The sequence below is a fragment of the Drosophila albomicans genome, chromosome 2L (genome assembly GCF_009650485.2).
Source record: "Drosophila albomicans strain 15112-1751.03 chromosome 2L, ASM965048v2, whole genome shotgun sequence".
NCBI classification, from domain to species: Eukaryota; Metazoa; Arthropoda; class Insecta; order Diptera; family Drosophilidae; genus Drosophila; species Drosophila albomicans.
Window position 1 is genome coordinate 2,891,769 of NC_047628.2, and position 14,324 is coordinate 2,906,092.

The window sequence follows — 14,324 nt, forward strand, 5'->3', positions numbered from 1 at the left end:
AATGTAATAGGATCGTTTTGTTTGTGACAATTGGTCGCCGTCGCTACGAGTTTATGTTTACAATATGATCTGTGGGAAAGAATTTGGAAGAAAGGGGAATAATTATGAGTATGTGTCACATACGAGAAATTATTATGGGAAGTGGATATATTACTTTCTTGATCAGCATCAATAGCCGAGACGATCTAGCCATGTCCATCTGTCTGTCTGTCCGTCCGTCTGTATGAACACCTAGATCTCAGAGACTATAAGAGATTGAGCTATAATTTTCTTCTGGTTTATTAAAGTAAATTAATGCTACAAGCCATCTAAGTTGGGATAAAGTCTCCCAGAATTAATGAAAACGGATGATGAAATCAAAGATTAAAGAGTTAAATGCAATTGTGTTTATATTGATAATTGCAATCTATCTAACGCTATTGCGTAAATTTCATAAAAAGTGGCCGCAATTTAAATTCAAGTAATTGGAAATATCACCCAGGCGGATAATCGAAATTGTTTATGTTTCTAATAAGATTGATTTGATGACTTAGGTAATAACTAGTACATAACTTACTTCCAGTACAATATATATATATATATATATCCTTGTGTAATATAGAATGATATTCTAAAAATATAAATAAAATTTAATGAAATTGTAAATACATCTGAAATGCAAACAATGGAAAGACGAAATTAAATGGTAGTTTATTCAGTTATGCGAAGATCGCATTCAAAATTCTTTTGTTTGTTTAACAATTGTTTTGTTGAAGTTGTATTTACGCGGGTATCGATATCTCTATATAAATCGACCAGATAGTTGCTGTAAATCAGAAAGTAGTTCGTCATGAAACTAGTCACAGTTGTGTTGCTCTTTGTGGTAGTCCTGTATGTGGCCGCTTCGGTGAATGCCCAAGCAACTAGATCACCGGGTACAGCGGCAGCTGGGCCAAGGCCTACAACCAGACGAACCACAAGACGTACTACTGTACGAACAACCAGACGTACCACTGGAAGAACAACGAGACGTACTACTGGAAGAACAACCAGACGTACCACTGGAAGAACAACGAGACGTACTACTGGAAGGACAACCAGACGTACCACTGGAAGAACAACGAGACGTACCACTGGAAGAACAACAAGACGAACCACAGGAAGAACAACACGACGTACTACTGGAAGAACAACGAGACGTACCACTGGAAGAACAACGAGACGTACTACTGGAAGAACAACGAGACGTACCACTGGAAGAACAACACGACGTACTACAAGAAGGACAACGAGACGTACCACAACAGGACCGAGCTGCAATGATAATTGTCCACCAGACTTTCAACCCGTTTGTGGAACAGTTTTTCGGGAGGGAAGGTTCATAAACTGTAATTTCAGCAATCAATGTAATCTGGATAATCACAGTTGTCGAAGACGGGAAGGTGAGTGATAAGGGATCAATTGTTATCGATGATATTGATAAATAATATTTGTCGTTACAGTGTGGATATCCAGGAGCGGTAACTGCGCTCAAAAGTCCAGCAACAGAGACTGTGCTTAATCTAATTCAAAACGACTGATATGAAAAGATTATTTTTGAATGATAAAAAAATAATTAATGGCTTAAAAAATATTTTTGTCTTTTTTTATAAAATGATAGAAGGAATTTTAAAATAAAAAAAATTAAAGTGTAAATTGGTACATTAGTAAGTGGTAATAAGGTGATATTATAATTTGCAAAATGGAAATACACTGCGCGTTATCAGGTTAGCGACCCCCTTTAATAAACGTTTATTGCTTAATTTGGGAAAACACGAAATTGTATTGCTGGTGTTTTGTTTACCTGGGTTTTGACTGGTCTATATAAATCAAGCAAATATCACTGTAAACCAGACTGTAGTTCATCATGAAACTAGTCACAGTTGTATTGCTCCTCGTGGTGGTCCTGTATGTGGTTTCTTCGGTGAACGCGCAAGGACGCAGACCATCTATACCTACTACAAGGCGTACTACGCCACGACCAACGAGACGTACCACTACAGGACCAACGAGACGTACCACTACAGGACCAACGAGACGTACCACTACAGGACCAACTAGACGTACCACTACAGGACCAACGAGACGTACCACTACAGGACCAACGAGACGTACCACTACAGGACCAACGAGACGTACCATGCCACGACCAACGAGACGTACCACTACAAGACCAAGTTGCGATGATTATTGTTTACCAGACGTTCAACCCGTTTGTGGAACAGTTTTTCGGGAGGGAAGGTTCATAAACTGTAATTTCAGCAATCAATGTAATCTGGATAATCACAGTTGTCGAAGACGGGAAGGTGAGTTATAAGGGATAGATTGTTATCGATGATATTGATAAATAATATTTGTCGTTACAGTGTGGATATCCAGGAGCGGTAACTGCGCTCAAAAGTCCAGCAACAGAGACTGTGCTTAATCTAATACAAAACGACTGATATGAAAAGATTATGTTTAAATGATAAAAAAATAATTAATGGCTTAAAAAATATTTTTGTCTTTTTATACCCGCTACCCATAGGGTAGAAGGGTATTATAACTTTGTGCCGGCAGGAAATGTATGGAACAGGTAGAAGGAGGCATCTCCGACCCTATAAAGTATATATATTCTTGATCAGCGTCAACAGCCGAGACGATCTAGTCATGTCCGCCTGTCTGTCTGAATAACAAGCGTAATTTTAAAGCTAGAGTTGCGAATTATGATTCCTGAAAATTTGGTTGCGATCAGATAAAAATTGTCGAAGTTAATAAAGAAATACTTTTGTATGGGCAAAAACGCCTACTTACTAGGGGTCTTAGTGGCTTTGGCTGACAATCTGGTATATTGTGCCGTCTATGGTACATTTTGAATGCGGTACTATATCGATATACCACATATACCATTTTTTATATTTTTTAGTATTTTTGTAGTATATTCGGTATATTTTGAGAATAATACCTCAAAATATATTGCTTCTATTCAAAATGGGTAGCGGGCATCTCACAGTCGAGTACACTCGACTATAGCTTTCTTACTTGTTTTCTAAAATGATAGAAGGAATTTTAAAATAAAAACAATTAAAAAGTACATTGGTACATTAGTAAATGGTAATAGGGTAATATTATAATTTGCAAAATGGAAATACACTGCGCGTTATCAGGCTAGCGACCCCCTTTAATAAACGTTTGTTGCTTAATTTGGGAAAACCCGAAATTTCTTTCGATGTGGTAAAGAGCACATATGATGATTATCAAAACAAAACAAAAACTGCGAAACTGCGTGCAGCTGAACAATAGTAATAGCGGAAAATAAAACAATGAAAAAGGGGGCGCTAACCTGATGAAGCGGAGTGTATATGTAAGAGGCAGAAGAAGTCATCTCCGACCACAGAAAGTATGCAAATTTTTGATCAGCGTCAACAGTCTAGATATAAAGCTACGTTCGTTTGTAGGCCTGTTTTTTTAAAAGTATTTTAATCACAAATTGAACACTCTTTATGGATAGTTTTTTTTTTTCAATAAAATTTTTAGACAATACACTGTGGCACCATGAAGTGAATTAATTCCATTCGAAAGAGTGGAACTGTTGTTTGTTTCATCCTTGCATTCTTCATCAGCGTCAACAGTCGAATTGTCCATTCATATGAATATTTAGATCTCAGAAAAGATATAGCTGGATAATTCTTGACAACACTTGTTATTATTGCACACTGTCTGAAAGTATATAAATAAACTAAATATAGCTTGCGGTATATTTTAGTGTATTGTTTTAACTGTTTTAGTTTTATTGAAAATGGGTAGCGAGGACCTTAATGTCATGTACATACATTCCATTATAGCAGTGAATTTTCTAATAACGGACACTTTAAAGCCGACTCTTTTTGTACGATACTCGGTTCGGTAATTAAACATAAAATATTAATTTTTTTTCGGAGGTCACACCTCTATTTCGTACAAATATGGCGCTGCGTTGTGTGTTTGTTCAATAGAGATTAAACCATAAAAAATCTTTCATTATTTTATAAATATATGTACACCTCACAAAACTACATCTGAAAATGTTTATATGGGAAGTTAAATTATACAATGTGGCAAAAACCTCTAGATTCCCAGTCTAATTGAGTGATAAATTCTTATGGGATTGAAGTATAAAAGTCTGACTTCTGGCAAAAAATGCCTGGCCTTTGAAGTGGTGATATTACGTCTGGATGAGCACTGTGCCTTTGTGTGTCTTCATAATTCAGTAGAATAAGGCTAAATGAATTAGTATTACTACAGCAATTCTCGATTGACGAAAGAAAGCCTATGATAAAAACCAGTGATGAGCATGTAATACGGCACGCGAAGAAAATTAGCGGTGACAATTTTATATCCTTTAATAGTATTGTCAAAAAGGTTTAACAACGTTCAAGAAGTTTATAAATACCAACATATAAAATCTAAGCATTAAGAAGATTCAATTGAATAATAGTTGAATCAATTAAGTGAAGAACATATTTATAATTCTTTTGTTTGGTTAACAATTGTATAGCTGGTGTTTTGTTTACCTGGGTATCGACTGGTCTATATAAGTCAAGCAAATATCACTGTAAACCAGACTGTAGTTCATCATGAAACTAGTCACAGTTGTATTGCTTCTCGTGGTGGTCCTGTATGTGGTTACTTCGGTGAACGCGCAAGGACGCAGACCACCTCGACCACCTGGAACATCACCAGGTAGACCTAGACCTAGACCTACTACAAGGCGTACTACGGTACGAACTACAAGACGTTCTACTGGAAGAACAACGAGACGTACCACTGGAAGAACAACAAGGCGGACTACTGGAAGATCTACAAGACGTAGCACTAGAAGAACAACCAGGCGGACTACTGGAAGAACTACAAGACGTAGCACTAGAAGAACGACGAGACGGACTACTGGGAGAACTACCAGACGTAGCACTAGAAGAACGACGAGACGGACAACTGGAAGGACTACAAGACGTAGCACTAGAAGAACAACGAGGCGGACAACAAGGCGGACAACAAGGCGGACTACTAGCAGACCAAGCTGCAATGAAGTGTGTACAGATGACTTCCAACCTGTTTGTGGAACAGTCGTTCGAGACGGAAGGATCATAAACTGTAATTTTAGCAATCAATGTAACCTTGATAATCACAGCTGTCAAAGACGGGAAGGTAAGTGTTAATAGCGCAATAGTTAAACGTGACTGTGAGAAATAATATTTTATTTCATAGTTTGGACATCAACCCGCGGTAACTGCGCTCAGAAGTCCAGCAACAGAGACTGCGCATAGTTTGAGAATCATCAATAAAATACAAAACGATTTATGTATATTGAGAATTAAAAATTTGTTCAACTAAAAAACAAGTCTTATTGATGAAATAATATGCCAAGAACTTATTTTCTTTAAGGGTATTCAAAATTCAAAACATTCAAAATTATTCTTTTGTAATTCGGGAGTGTTTATTGAAATACTATAAATTTATATACATCTGAAACGAACACAAAAATTTAAGGTTTTTATTTATATAGAATTTTATTATTCCAGTAAGTAATTAAACGTATTTTGTCTTTTCAATAATTTTTGTGAGGCTCTTTGTTTGAATGTGTATATAAGTCAACCGAATATCCCAAAAAATCAGACAGTTCATTAAGATGAAACTAGTTACAATTTTGTTACTTCCCATCGTAGTCCTGTATGTGGTCAATTCCATAAACGCCCAAAGAATTAGACCTGGTAGACTACCGGGAAGGCCATGCTCATTACCAGGAAGACCTGGCAGACCTGGCCGACCTCCCAGAACAGCCAGACCTCCTACAATACGAACCACGATTAGAGCCACAAGGCGAGGAACACCTAGGAGGCCTACTCGGCACACTACACGGCGACTGACTAGACGAACCACAAGAAGAACAACAAGGAGGACTTCTAGAAGAACAACAAGGCGCTCTACAAGGCGTCCAACTAGAAGAACAACTAGGAGGACTACTAGAAGAACATCAAGGCGCCCTACTAGAAGAACAACAAGGCGCTCTACAAGGCGACCAACTAGACGAAGCACAGGGCGCCCTACAAGGCGACCGACTAGAAGAACAACTAGGAGGCCTAGTAGACAAACTACACGGCGACCGACTAGACGAACTACAAGGCGTCCCACTAGAAGAACAACTAGGAGGACTTCTAGAAGAACAACAAGGCGCTCTACAAGGCGTCCAACTAGAAGAACAACTAGGAGGACTACTAGAAGAATCACAAGGCGACCAACTAGACGAAGCACAGGGCGCCCTACAAGGCGACCGACTAGAAGAACAACTAGGAGGCCTAGTAGACAAACTACACGGCGACCGACAAGACGAACCACAAGGCGGCCCACTAGAAGAACAACTAGGAGGACATCTAGAAGAACAACAAGGCGCTCTACAAGGCGTCCAACTAGAAGAACAACTAGGAGGACTACTAGAAGAATCACAAGGCGACCAACTAGAGCAAGCACAGGGCGCCCTACAAGGCGACCGACTAGAAGAACAACTAGGAGGCCTAGTAGACAAACTACACGGCGACCGACTAGACGAACTACAAGGGGTCCCACTAGAAGAACAACTAGGAGGACTTCTAGAAGAACAACAAGGCGCTCTACAAGGCGTCCAACTAGAAGAACAACTAGGAGGACTACTAGAAGAATCACAAGGCGACCAACTAGACGAAGCACAGGGCGCCCTACAAGGCGACCGACTAGAAGAACAACTAGGAGGCCTAGTAGACAAACTACACGGCGACCGACAAGACGAACCACAAGGCGGCCCACTAGAAGAACAACTAGGAGGACTTCTAGAAGAACAACAAGGCGCTCTACAAGGCGTCCAACTAGAAGAACAACTAGGAGGACTACTAGAAGAATCACAAGGCGACCAACTAGACGAAGCACAGGGCGCCCTACAAGGCGACCGACTAGAAGAACAACTAGGAGGCCTAGTAGACAAACTACACGGCGACCGACTAGACGAACCACAAGGCGTCCCACTAGAAGAACAACTAGGAGGACTTCTAGAAGAACAACAAGGCGCTCTACAAGGCGTCCAACTAGAAGAACAACTAGGAGGACTACTAGAAGAATCACAAGGCGACCAACTAGAGCAAGCACAGGGCGCCCTACAAGGCGACCGACTAGAAGAACAACTAGGAGGCCTAGTAGACAAACTACACGGCGACCGACTAGACGAACCACAAGGCGTCCCACTAGAAGAACAACTAGGAGGACTTCTAGAAGAACATCAAGGCGCCCTACTAGAAGAACAACAAGGCGCTCTACAAGGCGTCCAACTAGAAGAACAACTAGAAGAATCACAAGGCGACCAACTAGACGAAGCACAGGGCGCCCTACAAGGCGACCGACTAGAAGAACAACTAGGAGGCCTAGTAGACAAACTACACGGCGATCGACTAGACGAACCACAAGGCATCCCACTAGAAGAACAACTAGGAGGACCATAAGGCGAACAACTAGAAGATTGAGCTGCTATAAAAATTGTCCCGCAGATTTGGCCCCAATTTGTGGTACTGTGTTTCGTGACGGGCGATTCATCCACTGTAATTTCAGAAACCAATGTCAACTCGATAATCACATTTGTAGAAGACGGGAAGGTAAGGAACCTTTTGATTATCATTTCTGAGTTTGATAAATATAGCAATGTCTCTTTTTTATAGCGTGGGTATCGTCTAAGGGTAATTGCCCTCAAAAGTCAAATAACATAGACTGCAGCTAATTAGAGGATACATACACACATGAATGGTGAACAACTATAATGGAACGAGATACAAGAAAATATAACACAATAATACGAAATGTTTCACCTTGGAAGCAATGAAAAATATATATATATATTATACATATATAAAAAAACTTCGAACATGTTATTATTTGTTACAATCTTTATTATATTATTATATGTTTGTTCTGGTGTATTTCGGTTTATGTTATATATATGTATGTATAAATATATTACATTTTTATGTTCATATTTTTGGTATATTAATTTTGTATATTTATTGAATAATACCGCACCATTTTGCTTTTATGAGCGGTTATCTCACAGCACCTTTCACTGTAGATTTCTTAAAGGTTTATTATTTTGTTATAATGTTAGAAAATTTAAAAAACTTTTTTGTATAATCAGGTTGCGACAGTTTGTAATTGTAGGATTGTAGGATGATATAAATAATGCTTATTGCTCGAGAACAATAGTTATATTTTCTAGATAGTTCAGCAAAAGATTTGCCGCTACTTGTGGATTATTTAGAAATTATGAGATGAGTTTCACGTGGAATATGTGTTAAATATTGTACGTTTTAGGATTATTTGAATGAATAAAATAAATAACAAAAATGAGTTAAATGGGTGAAAATCTTAAGAAAAAGTTATACTCTTAATAATCTGCCATAACACATATGGGTATAAATCGCAGGTGTTTCTATTTCTGGACTTCCCGTTGGCTTACGCAAATATGCATATGTATGTATGTATGTATCGTCAGTAAAATAGTAAATAGTACTTACATTCGTTTGACTGGTGCTGATGGCCTGATTGCTTTGTTTTATTTTATTTTATGCGTGCTTTGTATGTATTTAAAATAAACTGACAATTATTGAACCGAATAAAGGTGAGGTGTCTTATAGAAACACTTACTATTTACCAATTTTTCCACGTGCTGCATTATTGTACAATGAATTCCTTAGCAGGCCCAAAATTCGATACAACATTTATAGAATGCAGGAATATAAGTATTACGGGCACAACGACTTTGGGTGCGTTTAATACATCGCGTAGAGAAACTTAAAGAACTAATAATGAAATGTATTTTTCTCAAGTTGTGGTATCCTCATATTCATATTTTAACCATACAAATAATATACATACAATATAGTTTGCTGGACTTTAATATCATCAACTTTTTTTGATTTCACTTTTTGTTCTTTAAAATATATCGAATACCGTCATATATTTGTTTTTGAATGAAGTTCATAAATATTTAAACTTAATAAGGCAAAATTCTCTTAGATCTACATAAGTCTTCATAGGCACTCTGACCTCAAAAGTCCAATAAGCCACGTTTTTTTTTTTTTAAATCATTCATATCTAAAACGACAGAAAATCTTAGACTGTGACTTAATAAATGTTATGAAAATGTAGAATATACTATTTATATATATTTTATGATCACATTATCAGAAAAACTAAGTTTTTCGAGATGCATATATTATCATATTGAAGGAGACTACTTACTGTCTCATTGCCTCATATTCACTGCACCAATCAGAGTTATTTCCATTGATAAATTCCATTTGTTACGTGAATCAAATTTGATAAAGAAGTTCCAGCCAAAACGCATCCCATACCCATATTTTAGTGGAGATACTTGCTAGTTTACAAGTGACTAAACTCGCGATTGGGCACAAAGGCCATCAATAAAGAGCTAAAGGGGAGGATTGTTGGTGGCGCAGGGCTTAGTTTTTGTTGGGCCATGTTGAGGCCGCGTGAGTGCAATAATATTTTTACGCCACTGCGCGAACGATCAAAAAGCGGCTCTCTGCGGTTTTGGAACCGCCAAAGCCAACACAGGAATAGGGAAGGTTGAGGTAGAGGAAGAGGAAGATTGGGAGGACAAACTCGCATTGTACAGTAGCTATAGCGTCGACTGACGGGTCAGATTGAAAGCGGTTAGAGTGGGAGCGGGGATCAGGGAACGGGGCACCGTTTATAAGCAATTTCGCGAACAATGACTAAATTTCGAGAAAGCCGTGCGAGTATTTTTCTTTGTTGTTGCTTTCGGACGCACTGTGCACTGTGCTGAAAATTGGAAAACATGGCAACTGAATAGACAAGGACATGGGAATGAGACCCAAATGTGCATGTGTATGTGTAGTTGTGAATGTGAATGTGAATGCGTGTGTGGCGTTGGCCACGGCTTATCGTTCAACGTCAGAGGCCGGACGCATTGGCGACCACGGCCTTTGTGGGATGCGTCGGGCGTTTCTGTATTTTTAAGTCCACCACTAAATACAAACGAAAGCACTCAACCACAAGTTGGTCACGATTGGGGAACTAACCACGGGCCGGGTAACGCCTGAAATGGGCAACAGACAGCAGCTGTGCAGCTATGCCACCTTTTGGGGCAACTGCAATTGTAAAAGTAAAAGCGGCCTACTATCGCTCAGCGGCAGAGGCTGACTCCCAAATGGAAGTTAGGATTTTGATTGCGAATCGAAATAGATTTTGTGGTATTTGGAAAGCAGTGCGAAACAACCAATGACTCAGTGCGTGTGTGTTCATTTGTTACCTTGGTGTAGTACGGACAACATTGCGTATACGCGTTTTGTTCGTTTGTTGATTGATTGATAGTAGTAGCGGCTGGAAAAGCATTACGAGTACGTTGCTGGTAGATGGGGAAAGAGCCGTGCAGTCTTTTACATGGCTCAATAGTTTCGTTTTGAAAACTGTTCGTTTATTTTGCAATTTGCATTGCGACCATCTCCACTTGCTTTGCTCGCCATCCTATGTTAGTTCTACTCCTACATATGAACCACTAAATCTGATGAAACAGCAAGCTGAGGTGCACAGAGTTTTAGAACATCAATCAAATGCAATGAATAAGTGAGGCAATTTTAAGGAAATTTGAAAAATTTTTTTTGATAAATTTGCTGTTTTTACAGTCGTATATAATTTGTTGAAAAACACTATCCAACTTCTTGAATTTGTTTTGTTTTACAAATACATTTATTTTGAGCTATTATTAACTCTGTTATCATTAGTCTACGACTACGATATAACCTCAGCCCAAGTTTACTTTATACAAATTTGACTAGAGTAGACCAATGCATATAAAACTAATATTCATGAATAACTATGTGAATTAAAGAAAATCATGTAAAAATTATATTCATGTGTCGTTGTTATTATGCTTTCTTTCGATATATCTAGGAATCTAGTTCAATTACGCTGAGCAATCGCAAAAAGAACTAAATACTTGAAACTTACAGAGTATAAAATAATGTACACTCGTATATGCATTCAATCATCTGTCTATTATACAATGACTGTAGGCAATCAAATTGGTCTTCCACTTGTGAGCTCTGATTATGGTAACATCTGAGTACATACATTCGTTTGCCAGTAGACAAGAGAATACTCGTATTTAGCGCTGTAAATGAGAATAAATTCAAGTCCGAATTCATGTGCTATTCCTGCTTCCTTCCCTTTGGGCTCATTTAGAAAACGAAATCGGGTTCTGACCGTAGTTTGGACTATGGCTGCGGCTAATTTATTGGGATAATTGCCAAATGAGCAAATGGGGAGTTTTATTACACCAGGTTCAGAAATGATGAGCCAAGCAGAAAACTGCCAGACAATTCGCAACTGTCCACTGTAAGTGTACACCCGGCAGCCCCCGCAATTCGCTAGTCCCTTTGTCAGACGAACTGCGAGCCACCCTAAACTGGACACTGAATGAGGCACGTTGACTAATTCACGCTTTTCCTGTTTTCCTGCTTCTTGGTGTTGCTATGTTCTATTTCTATTTTTGGATTCTATTTCTATATCAGTTCCAGCTTGATTTTCTTTTTTTTTAATTACAATTTATAAATGATATCTACGATGCGAGGGTTACCAGAACAGCACAGGGTATTAATAAAATGAAGCCACATATATATGATATTTAAGTACAACATTAAATTCACTGCCGAATAGCCTTAATTGAGTATGTACATATTAGTATGTGCTGTCAGGATATCGGTTTCAATATCCATTTCCAAGCGATAGATACGCTTCAATGCTGTGTAGATTCAATTTGAATCCGTCTATTCTATAACTTATACATTATGCAAAATTATTGCCACAACGCATTCAAACTTAGCAGCCGCATTGAAAGCATGACGATGACGATGACGACACTTTTGGGGCTGCTCAACGAGTTGGAAAATACCCAGGGATTTGGATTTGGATGTCTGTAACGATGTGGCGGAAAGCAACCTGTTCGTATGGATATGTAAATTCACATACAAATCACTTGTACGCTCGCCAAATGCCCTTAGGGGAATCCTTATGTTATCCTTTAGCGATTTTTCAACTAAACACGCAACATACACACTTTTTTTGCATCTCTCTATGCCTGCGGCAAACAAAAAAAGTTTGACGCGCATCTTGTCGACAAAAAAGCATCTGATTTTCTCAAACTCCTTCGCATTGGTTTTGTTCACTCTGGGGGAATTGATATAATTTTCAGCATCCTTTTTTTTGGCTTATTGTCAATGCCGTTGCGCCGTGCTGATGATATACCGACAATGCCAATGTATGCGCCTCCAGGATATCCTCCACGTCATGTGCTAGTTATCCCAAATGGGGCCAACTAATGTGCTCCAGTTGCTTCTCAGCTGCGGGCCTAAATGTGCGTGACTCTGACAGATTTTGTCAAAAATGTTTGCCAGATTGCCTTTCAAATAAATGCTGACATTTCTTGCTTTAGCTAAGTAAAGTGAAATCCCTAGGCATCCGCCATCTATCTTTTCGCTCGCATTCATATAGTAACTACAAATTAAGTGAGTCATAGCTTTTTTCAGACATTTACTCTACTCAGTCTCAGGCGTCTTCCAACTCTAAGCAATCTTTCCTTAAGTCTTCGAGTGTCAGGAGCTCACAATTTCATGACTTAATTAGCAAATTTCGTGCCAGCGTTGTGCTTCAATGCATCTGGCAAACTGTAGAGACGACACAAAAGAAGCTGCAATCAATATCCAAGTGCAACGCCCAGGAATGCGCGTCATTATGACAATCTCAGGCACCTTGACTTCATCCATTGCTTGCCCCTTCTGTTCATTTCCTTTTTCGACTATTTCTGTGTTTGCTTCTGCTCTCCCTTCGCTGAGCTCCCAATTTATTCCATCCAATTCAGTGAAGTGGACGCAGAGAGAAAGCGCAGCAAAATTGTCGCGTTGCAACAAAGTTGACCCAAATCTTCCTCCCTATTTTTCCGTGACATTCGCAAGCTCTTTCCCTTCGCCTTACTAGCCTTTGTGTCCTCTCTTTGGTTAGATCGATTTTTTTTACTTTTCACTTCACAGCACATTTTTTTCTATTTGCGCCTTTCAATACCCTGTATAATTAATAATGGCTTTGATGGGATAGTCATAGATTAGTTAAAGGCTAGTTCTCGCGTTTCAAAATAGTGAAGTCAACGAATTCGACTTGAAAGTTTCTGAGAAAGAAAAGAAGATTTAAGAGGTTCTATAGAGTGTAATTTAAGTTAGATTGAAATGAAATCTGCAAAATATTGGTTTTCTACAACAGGTGATCTCTATTGCTAAAAGGCATTACTCAACTAAACCCCCTTTTCATTTTCCTTTGCCTCGTGATATTTTTTATTTCACAATTTTTATATCATACGTAAGTGTGTGTGTGAAAACGCTTGAGTGTGAGTGTCTGTATGTACATATATAATATGTATTATTGCTACGCGAACCAATAACGATTGACCGGGCAGCGTGCTTCAGCTTGCTATTGGTTTGTCTCATCCTCCTCCTGATGTGGCAACGACTCAAACCCAGACCCAGTCCCAGGGCCAGACCCAGACTCTAAGCTGCATCTCAGTGTCAGTATCCACGTCTGGCATCTATATGTATGTATATGTATATTTATGTGATTGTGTGTGTATGTATGTGTGTGTGTGTGGCTACACAATGGCTGACCATTTGTTGCCGCTTCCCTCGCTGACCCGATTCACCTGGGCTGGGATTTTTTTCCACTCTCGCCGCTTTCTTTGTATTGTGGTTATGATAACAGAGGTGCCAGCAAGTCGAGCCACAACTTAAAAGAAGCCCCACCCCAAATATCCCCCAACACAGAGATCCAACCATCCTTCGCCTCGACCTCCTATCATCCGATAGGTAAGTGGAAGCTGGTGGGGGTCGAGCCATTTTGTATACGATACGAACCGATGGGTTTGGCTCTGACCAAGCAATATAATTTATTGAAGTTCTGGCATTTTTCAAAATGAAATTCTTTTTAACGATGATTGAACTACGTACGTGTGAGTTTCCGATGTATGTATATATTTGTAGCTTGGTGGTATTCGTATCTGAAGCTACTGTAGCGCGTGTGTACGCGTACATGTGTGTGTTCCAATCCATTGTTATGGGTCCGGGTTGCGCACGTTTGGCCTGTCCATTGAACGCCATATTATTGGTCGATTGAAAAGTAAAACATTTTTTATTATCCGCACGTGTGCAGCTTCCTTCTGCCTCTCACTGATCCCCTTCCTATCCGCA

The 14,324-nt window shown here is 39.1% G+C and overlaps 2 protein-coding genes across 7 annotated transcripts; both read left to right on the forward strand.

Moving 5' to 3' along the window:
* Nucleotides 1–812: 812 nt before the first annotated feature.
* On the forward strand, nt 813–5,377 carry LOC117565453 (salivary glue protein Sgs-3-like). Of its 6 annotated transcripts, XR_007954447.1 has the most exons (3): nt 814–1,421; nt 1,482–2,324; nt 5,245–5,377. XR_007954447.1 is itself a non-coding variant. In XM_052002044.1 (2 exons), the coding sequence occupies exons 1-2, from the start codon at nt 830–832 to the stop codon at nt 2,441–2,443; spliced, it is 651 nt and encodes a 216-aa protein (XP_051858004.1). In that variant the 5' UTR covers nt 813–829; the 3' UTR covers nt 2,444–2,521. The 6 variants fall into 6 exon arrangements, 4 of the variants coding, with proteins under 4 accessions (XP_051858004.1, XP_051858007.1, XP_051858006.1 ...); XM_052002044.1 differs by lacking the exons at nt 1,482–2,324; nt 5,245–5,377 and adding an exon at nt 2,385–2,521 and having other exon boundaries at nt 813–1,421; XR_007954448.1 differs by lacking the exon at nt 1,482–2,324.
* Nucleotides 5,378–5,665: 288 nt separating this feature from the next.
* On the forward strand, nt 5,666–7,621 carry LOC117563520 (cyclic nucleotide-gated cation channel beta-1-like). The gene is made up of 3 exons (XM_052002168.1): nt 5,666–5,747; nt 5,908–6,039; nt 6,436–7,621. Exons 1-3 carry the CDS (start codon nt 5,666–5,668, stop codon nt 7,500–7,502), a joined length of 1,281 nt encoding a protein of 426 aa, XP_051858128.1. The 3' UTR covers nt 7,503–7,621.
* The last annotated feature ends 6,703 nt before the right edge of the window (nt 7,622–14,324 follow it).